At 39.8% G+C, this 14,257-nt stretch overlaps 3 protein-coding genes across 3 annotated transcripts in view; 1 reads left to right on the forward strand and 2 right to left on the reverse strand.

Moving 5' to 3' along the window:
- The window catches only part of LOC135482711 (synaptotagmin-4-like), a 33,038-nt gene extending 32,544 nt beyond the window's left edge, over positions 1-494 (reverse strand). The window contains exon 1 of the mRNA XM_064763005.1: positions 214-494. Coding sequence (XP_064619075.1) covers positions 214-265 — 52 coding nt within the window. The 5' untranslated portion in view covers positions 266-494. The remainder of the gene's footprint in view (positions 1-213) is intronic.
- Positions 495-1,273: 779 nt separating this feature from the next.
- Positions 1,274-4,913, reverse strand: LOC135483719 (UDP-glucuronosyltransferase 1A5-like). The gene has a single exon (XM_064764722.1). The coding sequence runs from the start codon at positions 4,830-4,832 to the stop codon at positions 3,276-3,278; it is 1,557 nt and encodes a 518-aa protein (XP_064620792.1). The 5' UTR covers positions 4,833-4,913; the 3' UTR covers positions 1,274-3,275.
- An 8,747-nt stretch (positions 4,914-13,660) lies between these two features.
- The window catches only part of LOC135482986 (uncharacterized), a 37,931-nt gene continuing 37,334 nt past the window's right edge, over positions 13,661-14,257 (forward strand). Inside the window, exon 1 of the mRNA XM_064763472.1 lies at positions 13,661-13,724. Coding sequence (XP_064619542.1) covers positions 13,661-13,724 — 64 coding nt within the window. The remainder of the gene's footprint in view (positions 13,725-14,257) is intronic.

Below are 14,257 nucleotides of genomic sequence, written 5' to 3' on the forward strand. Positions count from 1 at the left end.
TTCTCAAACCAATGTTTACTGCATATTAATGAGCTTCCTCAATCGATTGGATATGTCAGCCAGATGGTTTAACTTAACATCAATCTTCTCATCTGATCTGGCGATTTTCACCCTAAATCATGTATAGTGCGAGGTAAATGGGGTATACCCTTACCATCAAGTTTAAATACCTGACAGTTTTTTAAATATTGGTGTTTGAAAAATGCTACTTACGGGTATGAACAGTGTGATGATCTCCAGTGAATTTTCCACTGTGAGGTGCCATTTTATAAAATTCAGTCGCTTGACGCTGCGTTTAAGGGGTGATCCGAAATTGATAATTCACTGGAAAACGTGGCTCTCTGACGAGAAGAAAGGGAGAAGAAAGCCTCGGTTTATTGTCTAACTACATGGTGTCTTAAGAAAATACTCCGCAAATCTTGTGTGATCCGTCGAATATGGCGTCTTCAGAGTTCTATTATAATATTACTATTGCCTTCCTGAGTGTCACTAAACTATCTGCGACTTCAATCGATACTGGCATATATTACGGGACACCTCGCTCCCGAGGCTTTCCGATGAGGTCAACGCGTTACCATGGAAACATGCTAGGCTATGTAGCTCGCGCCGCCTTTTCCAAACTGCTATCACTACGTATCAACAGTGTGGAATGTGTCAGTCCGTTCATGTTCGGTGCAGCAAAGATCCTGAAACACCATAACAGGGGCGTCGCCTGGCATGGTCTGACCCTGGATGTGGGTGGTGGGTGATGGCAGGCTCATCTTCGGTGTGTAAGTGGTCCTCAGTACCCCATTTAGACAGGATGGGCAAATAAACGAAATGGTATTTGTCATCTCCAGTCTTGTTTCCGCTAGAAAATCTTGTTCAACCGAAGCGCACTCAAAATTGGAAGCTAGGATACTTTGTCGTCGAATTTTGAGCATGTAACACCTGTCCATGCGAAGAGTTGCACTGACTGCCAGGATCCTCTACCGAGTGCATCTCATAGCAAACACGATTTTAGACGGATATGCACCGAAACATTTCAATGGCATCGATACTACGACCAATGGTTAATCCACAGCATTCGTACCTCTAACCGTGTCCAAAACTCGGCCCGGGGAACTCGGACAGGCTTTTGAGATCGTTGTATCTCAGCCAGTGCTCCCTCTGTGGAATGGTCTCACCTAGCATTTGAAGCTCTCTCCAAATACTACCACTTTTAAAAATGGGCTTTTAACTTGTCTCAGGTTGACCTTGAGTAAGTTGAGTGGCTTCTCAGGCACGATAAATATAGTTTTTGTCGCTGTTTATTAACCTTTCTACTGGCATGTCTTACAAATCATCAATGAAAGGAACGTTGTTATTACAGGATCACTTTGGTTGGGTATTTGATCACGCCTTGGACCGGCACTATCACAACTACTGTTAGTCTTATTCAAACCACTATTATTCTTATTCATATCACCCTCAGTTGGCGCAGTACGATTTTGAAAGATTTGAATTGCGCTTATCAAAAATAGATAAGCTCGCCTTATATATTTTTTTTGCGTTTATGCAAATATGCTGATATTCATCAATATATATCAATATATGGTGAACTTGCAGCATCCGAAGTACAAAAGAAGAAGTGTCCCGGTTTCAATGGTCGATTACAAAATTGAGAGCGTCCTCTACATATAATGGATCAAATTAGGCCAGAAAAAAGAATAAAATATATACAAAGTACAAAATGAAATATAAATATGTACTAAACCAAAAACGAAATGAAATACCTTGAAGGCCTGACACGCCCTCTTAATCAACTGGCAAGCAAAGTCCAGCATACAGCGAAACAAAGAAGTCTATAACTGGCTTCCTCCCCCTAGTTGATGATTCGGGAACTATTCAGCCTCGTCCCAAGTCATTGCGCCTCCGCAAATTCTCGACACAAGGTTGGATTGAAGCCCGGGGCAATCGACCACCCAAACATCACGAGATCGCGCAGGGAGGCGTGTGGTTTTACCAGGCTTGGAACTATTGTAGATCGTCAAATGAAAATACGACGTAAAAAAGAAGCACAAGATTTAGCATTCTTTCAAAATAACATCAGTTGATAAATATGGTATAAAATAACTATCGTGCCTTTCAAATGAACGATATTGTTATCACGTCGTAGGAAATTATTTTACGGTCCTGTATATAAACCTTTTTTTAGGCGCACCAAGATTATCATGAATTCATGTTCATCATAATATGTGATGTAAATAGACTTTTCACGTGAAAAATATCAGTCGCGGTTATACATGTACATATCAAATCGCAGTTGACCTTGAGTACGTTAAGTGGCACATTATGCACGATAATAGGTTTTCATCGCTTACTGGCATGCCTTACAAACTATCAATGAAGGTAAAGTAGATAAAGCATATGATTTTCTCGTTTCATAAATTAGAGTTCTTTTATCACTGACAAGCAATTTACCTTGCGTTGGATTACTGGTGCCGCACATCGGTAAGCACCGCCTTGAAGCTCATGCCCGGTGTGACTTGGAGGCGAACGCTTTCGCACAAGGCCCGATATAAACAGAAAAGTAAAGCAGCGTAAAAAGTATGACCAGGCATCGGACCGGGAATGTGTAAGCTGCAAGAATTACTCACTAAATGATACTGACCACATTTCTTATTCATGTATATATGTACGCTTGTTATGTAAAGTTATTCATTGCCTATTCTATTTTTTCAAACGAACATCATTGTGTCTGTGATGCGATAAACATTTTTTTGTACATCGCAAAGCCGGCATTTGCAAAATCTGCCACCTCTCTCACAAATCATATCCGTCGGCCATTCTAACCCGCTCTCCGAGAGTCGCACACCTCAGTCTGGCGCTAGGGATGCAAGCGACGAAAAGGACGCAGTGGCGCTACTCGCGCAAGCGCACGCTACTGGAGTACATGTAGATGCATGTACAATAATTTCAATTATAAACTGCCGAGTACTACATTACATGCATATGGTTGATACAGGTCGCCTGATGACGTCAGCTGACCTCTGGGATCTGCTCGTGTGTGTGGCAGTTTCATACTACCAGAGTCTTACTGTGTCACAATGTATGAATAATATTTCCTCGAGGTAAATTTCCAATTGCTTGCGATAAAAGTAGTAATCTGATTGAATATAAGGAACTAACCCGATGAACCTTTTTGGAATTTCTCGATTTAAAGTGCTTTTTGTTCATCAACTTGGTCTTCGACGAAGTTTCTAAAAGAGGTTGTTTTATCATGTTGCTTGTAACCTGATAACATTTATGATCATTCATGCCCTTTTAATCTTAGTTGTCCTTTTACAACAAGATCGGCAAACACATCGAATTATCATCCAAGTGACAAACATGGAAAATATCAACACAAGAATTAAAACACATAAAACATCGACCATTATGAGTTGATACCAAGGCATATCAAGTGTCGAACTTCTCAAATGGGAACCGCCATATTTCATCACGTGTTCTATCCAATAGGCCGCAGTCTCGCGAGGCTTCATTGGTTGATCACGAAACATTTTGGACGCCGATACAATGTTGTCTTTATAACTCTGATTGGACAGAACAAGATCGATTTCTGCCAATAATCTGTCTGTGGTAAGGTGCTGTGAGTCCACAAAACGTCCGAAACCAAATTTTACCAGTTTTCGAGCGTTGAATTGTTGATCAACCCAGAGAGGTACGCCGACCATGGGAACGGCATGGAAGAGTGCTTCATGCTGGCCGCCGCTCCCGCAATGAGTGATGAATAGTTTGACGTTTGGATGTCCAAGTACGTCATTTTGGGGCAGCCAATCAGACACAAACACATTCGCAGGGATTTTATTCTGAATATTCGAAATATTGGCATTTTTCCATACAACTTTCAGCGGGAGTTTCTGCATAACGTCCAGCAGTATTGTTTGCAAGAACGATGGGTAGTTCTCCAGCATGCTCCCGAAAGAGATGAAGATAAACCCGGCTTCAGCTTTGTCCACAAACTGCTTTAGACGTGGATCTGATATTGGTCGAGCTTCCCTTGAGCTCAGTCCACCAACGTGTATGACATTGGGCGGCTCCGGCATTGGGACACTAAGCTGAGGAGCTGCATCAAGTAACCACAGCTCTGAATTGCATGCAAGATCGTAAAGAGAACTGTAAGGTTTATCCGCTGCATATTTACGAAAATCTGCTTCCACCTTTCTTGAAAGAAGGATGGTGTGGAACACTCCAGCGAGTCTCATTACCAAAGTTTGACCCGTCAAAAGACTGTCTGGGTTTGCAAGGGAAGGGACGAGATAGTGGGCCTGGCTTGCTGCAGATGCTATATCCAATGAATGGAATGTTCCAAGGCTTGCATAAGGAATACCAAGGATGTGCGCGACGATGTAGTAACAACGAGATACGGAGGAACCTTCAACAATAGCAAAATCAAATCTCTCTGATTTTAACCTTGACATGATGTCTTCTGTTTGAAGAAAATTGTGACAGTCATCGGCAAGCGCTTTGAAATAAACTCCAGCTTTTATACCCTTCTTGACAAAGTTTGTTTCACGAAAGGTCTCTATTAGAGCATCAACATTCGACATGAGATTAGCCTGTAAAGGCCGCCCTGTGTCGTAATACATGATTTTCATACGGGATCGCCTAACCTCTGAAGGAAGTTCGTACGTCCTGTCCACGGTCATGTAGACCTGGTGCCCCTTGTCCATCAGGGGCTCTGCGATGCCCATCATCTGCAGGAACCGGCTTCGAATCATCAATGGTAACATTACAATCTTCTTGCCTTCGTTGACATGTAAATCAGTAAATAAGACAAATAGAACTGCGATAAAATGTTGTACCTCCATGATCTATATCCCTGGGTTACCAATCCGAAGAATTGATCATACTATCCGTGTCCCCACCAGGACACCGAATCCATCGAACAATCTGACATATTGACCTGGTTTACTGATTTTATGGGCGACTTATGATTTGTCCGAATTATTATTCACCACGAAGCGAGGGCCTCAATACAATAACGACATATCATCAGCTCAATGAAATTAAGGTTAATGGGACATCCAATTTTCAATTTAATTTGCCCATAGGCATTAGCCTAAATAGCGGCATGGTCAATCAAAGTACATAATGTCTGTGAATTCAAGATCGGGGTCAAGCTGAAATAACGGTAGGCTTCAGGGTCGAAGGCTGGTACGAGGGTAACTTATAGAAAACCGTTTTAACACGGGACCAAACCGATCTACATGTATAGAAGTAATGGGCGTTTGGAGAGTTTGGTATGACAGACATGGTACGAGACCGCGCTATTAGATACTTTTTAGCTCTTCCAAGCCGAACCCCAAGGAGGCTGTCAAGGAGATTTTGGCTTGCAAAGTGCGCCACACAGGCGGTGGCTTAGGATGATCCACTTTTGGAACTGCATGTGTAATCTCAATAGAGATGGGATTTAAAGCATGTTTTTAGGACTGACGTACAGCTGAGCCGCCAGAATAAAAATTGGTCCTCAGAAATTGGAAGCAATCTGAGTAAATTTGATATGAGTGGCCTTTTGACAACTACACTCCGTGTGATGTGACTGTGTTCACGGGGAAGTTAGAATAACTCCAACGGGCAGAATGGTTGGCGATGGTGACCAGCAAACCAAAACTGAGAACTAATGCAAAATGTAAAAGCTCATTCGGTTAGGTACGTTCAGCTCAGCGTTCAAGTTTTGCGCAATTGCAGATGCGGAGTGATGCCCTTGCAGATAGAGACGGGAAGATTCACCGGTATCGCCCCGGATTGCAGAACATGCAAACTATGTAACTCTCGGGTCTGTGAAGATGAGCAGCACTTTCTATGCACTTGTCATAGGTACGAGGGAACACGACTTTTGTTTTACACCGAAATAGCGTACTTTACCCTTTGTTTGTTAATTTGTCACAAACAGATAAATTTGTTATGTTATGCACAGAGCACCAAATAAAAACTGCACAATTTGTATACTGTTTTTGCATGGGGAGAAAGGAAGAGGGCATTATCTATAGCTAATTAGGCCTCACACTTGTTTCATGCAACAGCTGTTAAAACTCTGTATAAGTATTTCTAGTGACAAATAAACCGAAAAGGCCTGGGTGTTCATTTATTTGCTTTTAGATAAATTCATGTATACCTTGATTATACACTTGTCACTATTATGATAAATAAACTTAACTAAAGGAGCGCTTTTTATAAGCAAATGTTACTGTCCTTTTAGGCCGATGTGCAAAAACTACTGGCTGGGCCGATTTCTGCAAAGTTTGTTTTTTCTTCAATCTAATTTTGGTACCGACCACAATTTCTAGGTTAGAGATTTGCAAATCAAATCATTGGCGATTTTGGGTATCTGGACAGGGCTGATTTTTTCTAATACATGTAGATATTTTAAATGAAACTTGGCCCATTCGAACATCCGCATGAAACCCCCCCCCGAACTTTTCACAAAAATTCATCAAGTAATACCAGTAAGCAGTATATTATACAGAGGAGAAAATGTCGAAATCACTGCACAACGTCAAAGTACACGAATATATACAAAAACATTTTTTGTCACCTTGGTTACTGAAAAACAAAAATCCTCTTTTTTCAGTTATTCCGTTTTTTTTGCGGTGACAACGTATAGACCCATTAACCAATACAATATCGGCGACCCGACCTCTGGGGGAATTTAGACTCCCGGGCCATTTCGTCATCCTTTTGACACTGTCTCATAGCGTGAGGGACGAAGCAGGTCCACTGCGTCCGGAGTGTAGGGGAATTCAACAGGCCAATCAAACACAAGTAATTGCCTTTCGATTATTCGATCAATTTTATTATAAATTCGAATGCTGCAATGAAACACCCTGTATAATCCATTAAAGGAAGAGCAACATAACATCTACACCTACTGCTCATTTAATTGTTCATGATATGAGCAATATATATGAGCATACATTTACATTATGATATCGAGAATTCAAACTTCTCTTTCAACAGAAACTCTGTAACTAACCTTCCTTTTAAGGTCTACGCTTGCTGTTCCGTTACAAATTTGTAATAAGTCATTGAATTTGGAAACTTCCAATTGAATAATACGTTTAAACTGAATATGAATTTTAACATCGCCGTCATAGACATACAAATACTAATTTTATATACCATGTTCCAACAAACGGCGTTGTGTATAACTATATTAATTTTCTATTTTCCTGGACCACCAGTATTTACGAACGGCGTGACTCTTTAAGGGCTTCATATGAAAATATACACATGTACCTGTCATGTACATTAATTCATAGCAACATTCTTTCTGATATTCAAAGTTTTATGAAAAGCAATTAATAAACATGAGTCTATTTCATCAGCGCACCAAAATGAATATTTGTCCATCTGTTAGGAATTGTTTATCTTCTTTTTCTCCGCTCTGTCGGCACTTTTTACTTGGACACTCACCCAGGTAGGATGGAGCTATCTTCACACTGAGAGAAGGAGAGAGCTAAATACTATAGGTAAGTTTTTAAATATTATTTATCAATTCATTAAACTCATACAGCCAGACCTCTTGATTTCGTTTACTGCATTGCTATATTTTGAAGTGAGCCATCTTTCGAAAATCGACTTGGCCAAAATTGTGGGCTTTTATGGGCTTTTTCATTAGTAAATCTTTGTAATTAGTAAATCTGTCCTTTTGGGCCGCTATGCGAAAACTATTTCGTAAATCTATGAATGTTTGGACCAAAGAGCTAGTTGTGTTATGACATAGAACTCCAGTACACATAAGGTTTTATAATATAGACTGGCAGCCGAAGTGAAAGTATGCAAATGATGGAATACTTATTTTAGATAAAGGCGATTCACTGGCAGTTAAAGGGACAATTATCTTGTCTCATTAGGTTAGTTTGGAATATGAACTTTGCTAAGTTCATGGGGACGGATAGGTGCCGCCAGCACGACGAATGGAAAAAAATATTACATATTGAGGTAAACAGGGGGTTGAGACCCGCACCACACCAAAAGTAAATCTCAAAATCAAATCCATGACCGAAGCACTACACCATCCCATTGTAACGAATATCTCAAGATTCGATCCCATGACCGAAGCACTACACCACCCCATTCAGGAGTAACTATCAAGAATCGTATAAACTATAACCAACAAACTACACCATCACATTGAGGAATAAATATCCAGATCAAACCCATGACTTACGTACTTGAGGAGTTAATCCAAAGAATCGAACCCATGACCAAGCATTACACCATCCATAATATGGAGGTAGGGCCATTCTGTGGCCGTAATAGCCTCTAATGAATTTTGGGAAGACAAAATGGCAGGGTCAAAAATAATGATCGCTCCCCATTGCGCTCGTTGTGTTGCGTTGCTTTCTTTGCGCAAAGTCCAGTAAGCCAAATAGGCCTGCTATGGGAGTTCTTCAACAATCACAGTTTGATTTTCTAAATCGCCTTGGTTACAGTGTTTCATTTTGTAAAAGATTAGTCACGTTTTGACCACGGGGTTTTGGTGCGACAACCATAACCCCTTGAGTTGGTATAAAATGTGTCAAAAGCAGATTCTCGGTGGTTTATGCCTAAAATATATGAAATTTGAGGCGATTTATAGAATAGAAATTGATACCTCCCTGTCGGTATTGGTTGTTCACCAAACAGATGTCATTTTGCTCAAAGAACTGGTCTGCTACCGGTTCAGGCCAATCTTTTAGCCTATTTTAGCCAACAAACGCCTACACCGTGAGGTATCAACTCGCTCAATAAGGACATGACATACTGATTGTAACCTATAAATATTTAAATTGGTTTGGCTGCAACATAACATTATTCTACATTTGGTGCATTTAAATATGTTGTTGATTGAATAACAGATGTCATATTCGTCAAGGCGCCTGATTGATGACAATTTTTTTAATGTTTTGCATTGTCTCCATCGACAGCTTTTTCTTTTTCTTGTTTTAGTAGTTCAAATAAAGGATGGGATGGCAATCAGATTCTACAACACAGGTTTTTGAGCTTTTGAAAAATTGCTTTTAAGGTTTTCCTGCCAACAGAAACATGCACAGAGGACTGAAAACCCCGGCCCCTGCTTTTTTGCTTTTTATTGTAGTATGTTGGTTCTTCCTCTGGTCCATCAGTAAACTATTTTTCTAAACGTGATGCTTTTCCATTTTTTTTTGTTTCAGCTCTTAGATAGTAGAAAAACGTGTTATTCGTTATTTCTTTAAAGCACAAGTCCTCGGGCGCGAATCCGAGTTCACGGCGTCACCCCGCTATCAAGACGCAACATCATTTCCATTTATCGTCGCAGTTGCGGGGTAATCAGACGTAAGAAAAATTCATATCAACATCAAGACCCTTACTCCAGGAAACGCCTTACTAGTGCATCGTTAAACGCGGAACGGGTCGACGCGTGGAGAGCTAACTAGGGTCGAATCGGAGTTAACATCGGAAAAGCGTGATAATTCAGACAGACTTTGAACTTTTCCTTTTTTTGTGCAATTTGTCAATGGAAACTACTTGCATGTTGAATAGGAGTTGACGGGGCAACCGACAGCTGGGTGATATTGCCCTTAATAATGCCAATGATCCTTTAACGTGTTTATGCTTGTAAAAAACCTCAGTGGGTTTGTCATTTCCATGAAAAACCTCTGCGGTGTGTTGGCTGAAAAACCCTCAACGGTTTTTCAAAAGCTGAAAAACCTTATTTCTAAGAGTGCATGCCTAGCTTCAAAACTTATTACACCTTTGAATATTTAGTGTTTTGTCGGCATGATTGAGTGTGTTAACCTCAAACGGTAAACACTCCGGGCGAAAAACTATCAAAGTTATTAAATATCAACGACAATATCACATATACTGAAAACGTGTAATATTTACACTCCCTGCAAAAAACTATCAAAATTATTAAACCTCAACGACAATATCACATATACTGAAAACGTGTAATATTTACACTCCGTGCAAAAAACTATCAAAATTATTAAACCTCGACGACAATATCACATATACTGAAAACGTGTAATATTTACACTCCGTGCAAAAAACTATCAAAATTATTAAACCTCAACGACAATATCACATACACTGAAAACGTGTAATATTTACACTCCGTGCAAAAAACTATCAAAATTATTAAACCTCAACGACAATATCACATATACTGAAAACGTGTAATATTTACACTCCGGGCAAAAAACTATCAAAATTATTAAACCTCAACGACAATATCACATATACTGAAAACGTGTAATATTTACATTCCGTACAAAAAACTATCACAATTATTAAACCTCAACGACAATATCACATATACTGAAAACGTGTAATATTTACACTCCGGGCAAAAAACTATCGAAATTATTAAACCTCAACGACAATATCACATATACTGAAAACGTGTAATATTTACACTCCGGGCAAAAAACTATCAAAATGATTTAACCTCAACGACAATATCACATATACTGAAAGCGTGTAATATTTACACTCCGTGCAAAAAACTATCAAAATTATTAAATATCAACGACAATATCACATATACTGAAAACGTGTAATATTTACACTCCGGGCAAAAAACTATCAAAATGATTTAACCTCAACGACAATATCACATATACTGAAAGCGTGTAATATTTACACTCCGTGCAAAAAACTATCAAAATTATTAAATATCAACGACAATATCACATATACTGAAAACGTGTAATATTTACACTCCGTGCAAAAAACTATCAAAATTATTAAACCTCAACGACAATATCACATATACTGAAAACGTGTAATATTTACACTCCGTGCAAAAAACTATCAAAATTATTAAACCTCAACGACAATATCACATCTACTGAAAACGTGTAATATTTACACTCCGTGCAAAAAACTATCAAATTGTTAAACCTCAACGACAATATCACATATACTGAAAGCGTGTAATATTTACACTCCGTGCAAAAAATTATCAAAATTGTTAAACCTCAACGACAATATCACATCTACTGAAAACGTGTAATATTTACACTCCGTGCAAAAAAACTATCAAAATTATTAAACCTCAACGACAATATCACATACACTGAAAACGTGTAATATTTAAGGTTTTACATTTTCTATATCGACATTATTAGAGAAGGCTATGATATTTGATATTTTTTTCACATTTCGATTTCAAAGCACTTCTCATGATAATTCATACTAGAAGAACGGGATGTCCTCGTGAATACCGGTAGCCTGTACTATAAAGGTAGGACTATACATTTCGGAGGTCCACAAAAGGTTACCAGTAGGACTAAGTAGGCCCTGGTCCCGCCTTTATTGTGACGTGTCATGCACAATCTGCAAAGCGCCGCTTCTCATACCGCCCTGGAACATTGACTAACCAAACGTTGGAAATACCCGCTAGTGTGGCTTACAGATCTTTAGCCAATGACTGTGACGACCTGTGCAGACAATAAAATTTAAATAACACTGCATGGCGTTTTGAATAGCCAATTATAATACATGCAATATATGGCACCCCATGAGTCCTCTACAAAAGGGCACCCAATACCGGTGTAAAAGAAATGCAAGTCCCCTCGGAATCTAAGTCCGATACTTTTGTTAAAGTGAATAGAGTCGCCGAGTTCCTTTGTTGAAGATTATGTAGCTAATACTAACCAAACCATTAACCACATTCGTTGACAATACACAGCTATGGTAGGGGGTCCTGCATTTCTAGGACGTCCATTCCTTTTACACCTGTATTCACGAGGACGACGTGTATTATGTGTGCAAACATGTACATGTACCTATGCGCAGGTCCAAAGAGGCGTTACTTTGCCCGAGACTGTAACGTTACTAGGTCTGTACTACCCAATATTGGGGTACCTATTCAAAATAGATGGTTCCCCCATTCATCATATTTATTTAGACGGGCTCACAACAGGTGGACATTTAAAAAGTTATGAATAACAGGGCATTGTCATTCATTGAAAATTGTAACTACAGGTGGAAATTCAATTAATTATTAACACAGTTGACAGTTATAATGAACTGTATCTTCCCCTCTCATCCTCACTCCACAGTTTCAAAATCGGCCAAAAGTGTCCATCCCCTATTAATTGTAGTTCGGATAAAAACGGTGTGTTCCTTTTAATTGGCCTTGCTTTGTCTACCAATCGAGTTAGTTTATTGTGCAGAACAGGTTGAGTGAGTTAGAGCAACAGAGATTTGCCTCCAATCAACCAAAATGCGTTGGGCGCAATGATTTCGTGATGCGGCTAGGGCGTTTAGTGACACAGAGCGTGGTACATCATGCATTCTCCCGCCAAAATGACACGTGCGTTTTTGGGTATTCCTACTTCAACGGACGAATAGACCCCGGATTTTTTTTCGAAAATTTGAATGTACATTAAATTGCCTATCTCATGGTGCTAACCATATGTGTCAGAATATTCCCCCCCCGAGTTTATGGGGTGCCAAATTGGCAAAATTCTTAAATATTTTTGCCTCATTGAATCTGGGTGCTATCAAATGTGGCACCACCTACTGGTATCAAAGCCAATAAAATGCACCGAAAGTGCCTCAGATTGCTTCCTTATGACTCTGCCTCCATAAAAATGTGAAGCATCTGGGTGATGCCTTGTGTGTCAGACCAGGCAATGGTTTGACGTCACGTCTGATGGATTTAATGAAACTGTGGATTGAGACCCAGGCAGTATATTTTTTCTATAACTATTTCCACTTCGGCCGTGTTGCGAGAATACAAAATGTGGCTAGTGGAGAATGGCGAATGGTGAATGGTGACAAGTTGCGAACATTCGATTAAAGCTGACATCAGATTGGGCGACCTTCCATCTACCCATTGTTTACACCTTAGTTGACACTTTTGTGGCGATATTCATATTAGTTCTCTCTGTAGTTATGACATGTATAAAAGCTAACGGCTCAAATATACCCTCCCGACAAACACAAAAGCCAATTAAGCACTCGGTTTCGTATCAACGGACATTTGAAATTTCTACTCAATATACCCATTACCCCCTTTGTGGCCTGGCGAAGTTGAGAGGCAAATGGATTGGATTATCCATCAACCCTGAGAGTTCCTTGTGCCCCTCAATTTCATCATGCCACAAAGGATTTCCATTGCCCTGCCTACTCCCGGCACCCATCTGTTTGTTGTCACCACACCTCTTCCCCCCTCTCTCCCACCCCCTGCTCGTCTCCTCGACCTGCGACTATAATCGTTGCTATGAATACGACAGAAATATCTCTCGTCTGCGGGTAAAACCGGTTTGTGCCGGGGTGGTCGTTGACGATCGCGCAACAAGAGGACACTTCTCTTGACAGATTTGAATTGCAATATTGTGCTATACAATACATGTATATGCATGTACTTTCAAAAAGAACACCACTCGCAATCACGAAATGGCCGAAAATGCACAGTTTTGTGGCCGGTTTACAAGGGGATGCAGCTAAAATTGCTTTTTATACCTTTTGGACATGCATGGAGCCTGGACTAACAATGAGCTCCAAGAACATGACGCTGTCGTATGATCTCAACAACCAGAAGTGCGGCAAGTTAGGGTGGACAGTTGGAGCTTGATGAGGCAAGATCGTGCAGATTACAATGTGCCTGCTTTCATTGATAGGTTTTCAATCCTTTCCAGTTTACCAAGTCCTAAGTAAGATGGCGGCTGCAAAGCAGTTCATCATCCTTTTTGTGTTGGTGACCGCCGCCCTCGAAGCAGCAGGTAAGAAATACATCATATGACATCCGCCCAATCAGTTTACAAATTAAAAAAAAAAATTGTGTATTCTCGATGGGATCGAACCCTATAGTTGTACTGGACAGCTCAGCATTTGAGATATGTGGTGATATGCATAAAAACTAGTAAATACGTTTTACTTGAAAATTGTAGCCGAAGCAAAAGGTGTTTACCAATCTAATGTTGTGCTAAAAAAATAGTTAATACGTCAATCGGAATACATAAAATGAAGTAAATACTACCTATTTTGTAGTAAATACTTCAAAATCCCAAGGTAGCTCCAGACTAACGTTGGAAGTCAAGCACAACGGACATAATTCTTTAAATGGCAACACTAATGAATGTTTTGAAAAAGAAGACGAAGTATCATGTCAAAATACCAACATCCCGTCCAATCAGTCCAATCTGATTTTTGATTTCACTGCTTCACTGCTTTTCGGGGAATGAAATGAGGCTATAGATTTCAAGTAAAAAGTATTTACCAGTTTTAGCATATCGTCAATAGACTTTACTACTTC

This window comes from Lineus longissimus, chromosome 2 (assembly GCF_910592395.1).
Source record: "Lineus longissimus chromosome 2, tnLinLong1.2, whole genome shotgun sequence".
Classification (NCBI taxonomy): Eukaryota; Metazoa; Nemertea; class Pilidiophora; order Heteronemertea; family Lineidae; genus Lineus; species Lineus longissimus.

Bases quoted from the DNA above. Each gene is read 5' to 3' on its own strand.
- LOC135483719 (XM_064764722.1), bottom strand. From the start codon at position 4,832: ATGGAGGTACAACATTTTATCGCAGTTCTATTTGTCTTATTTACTGAT.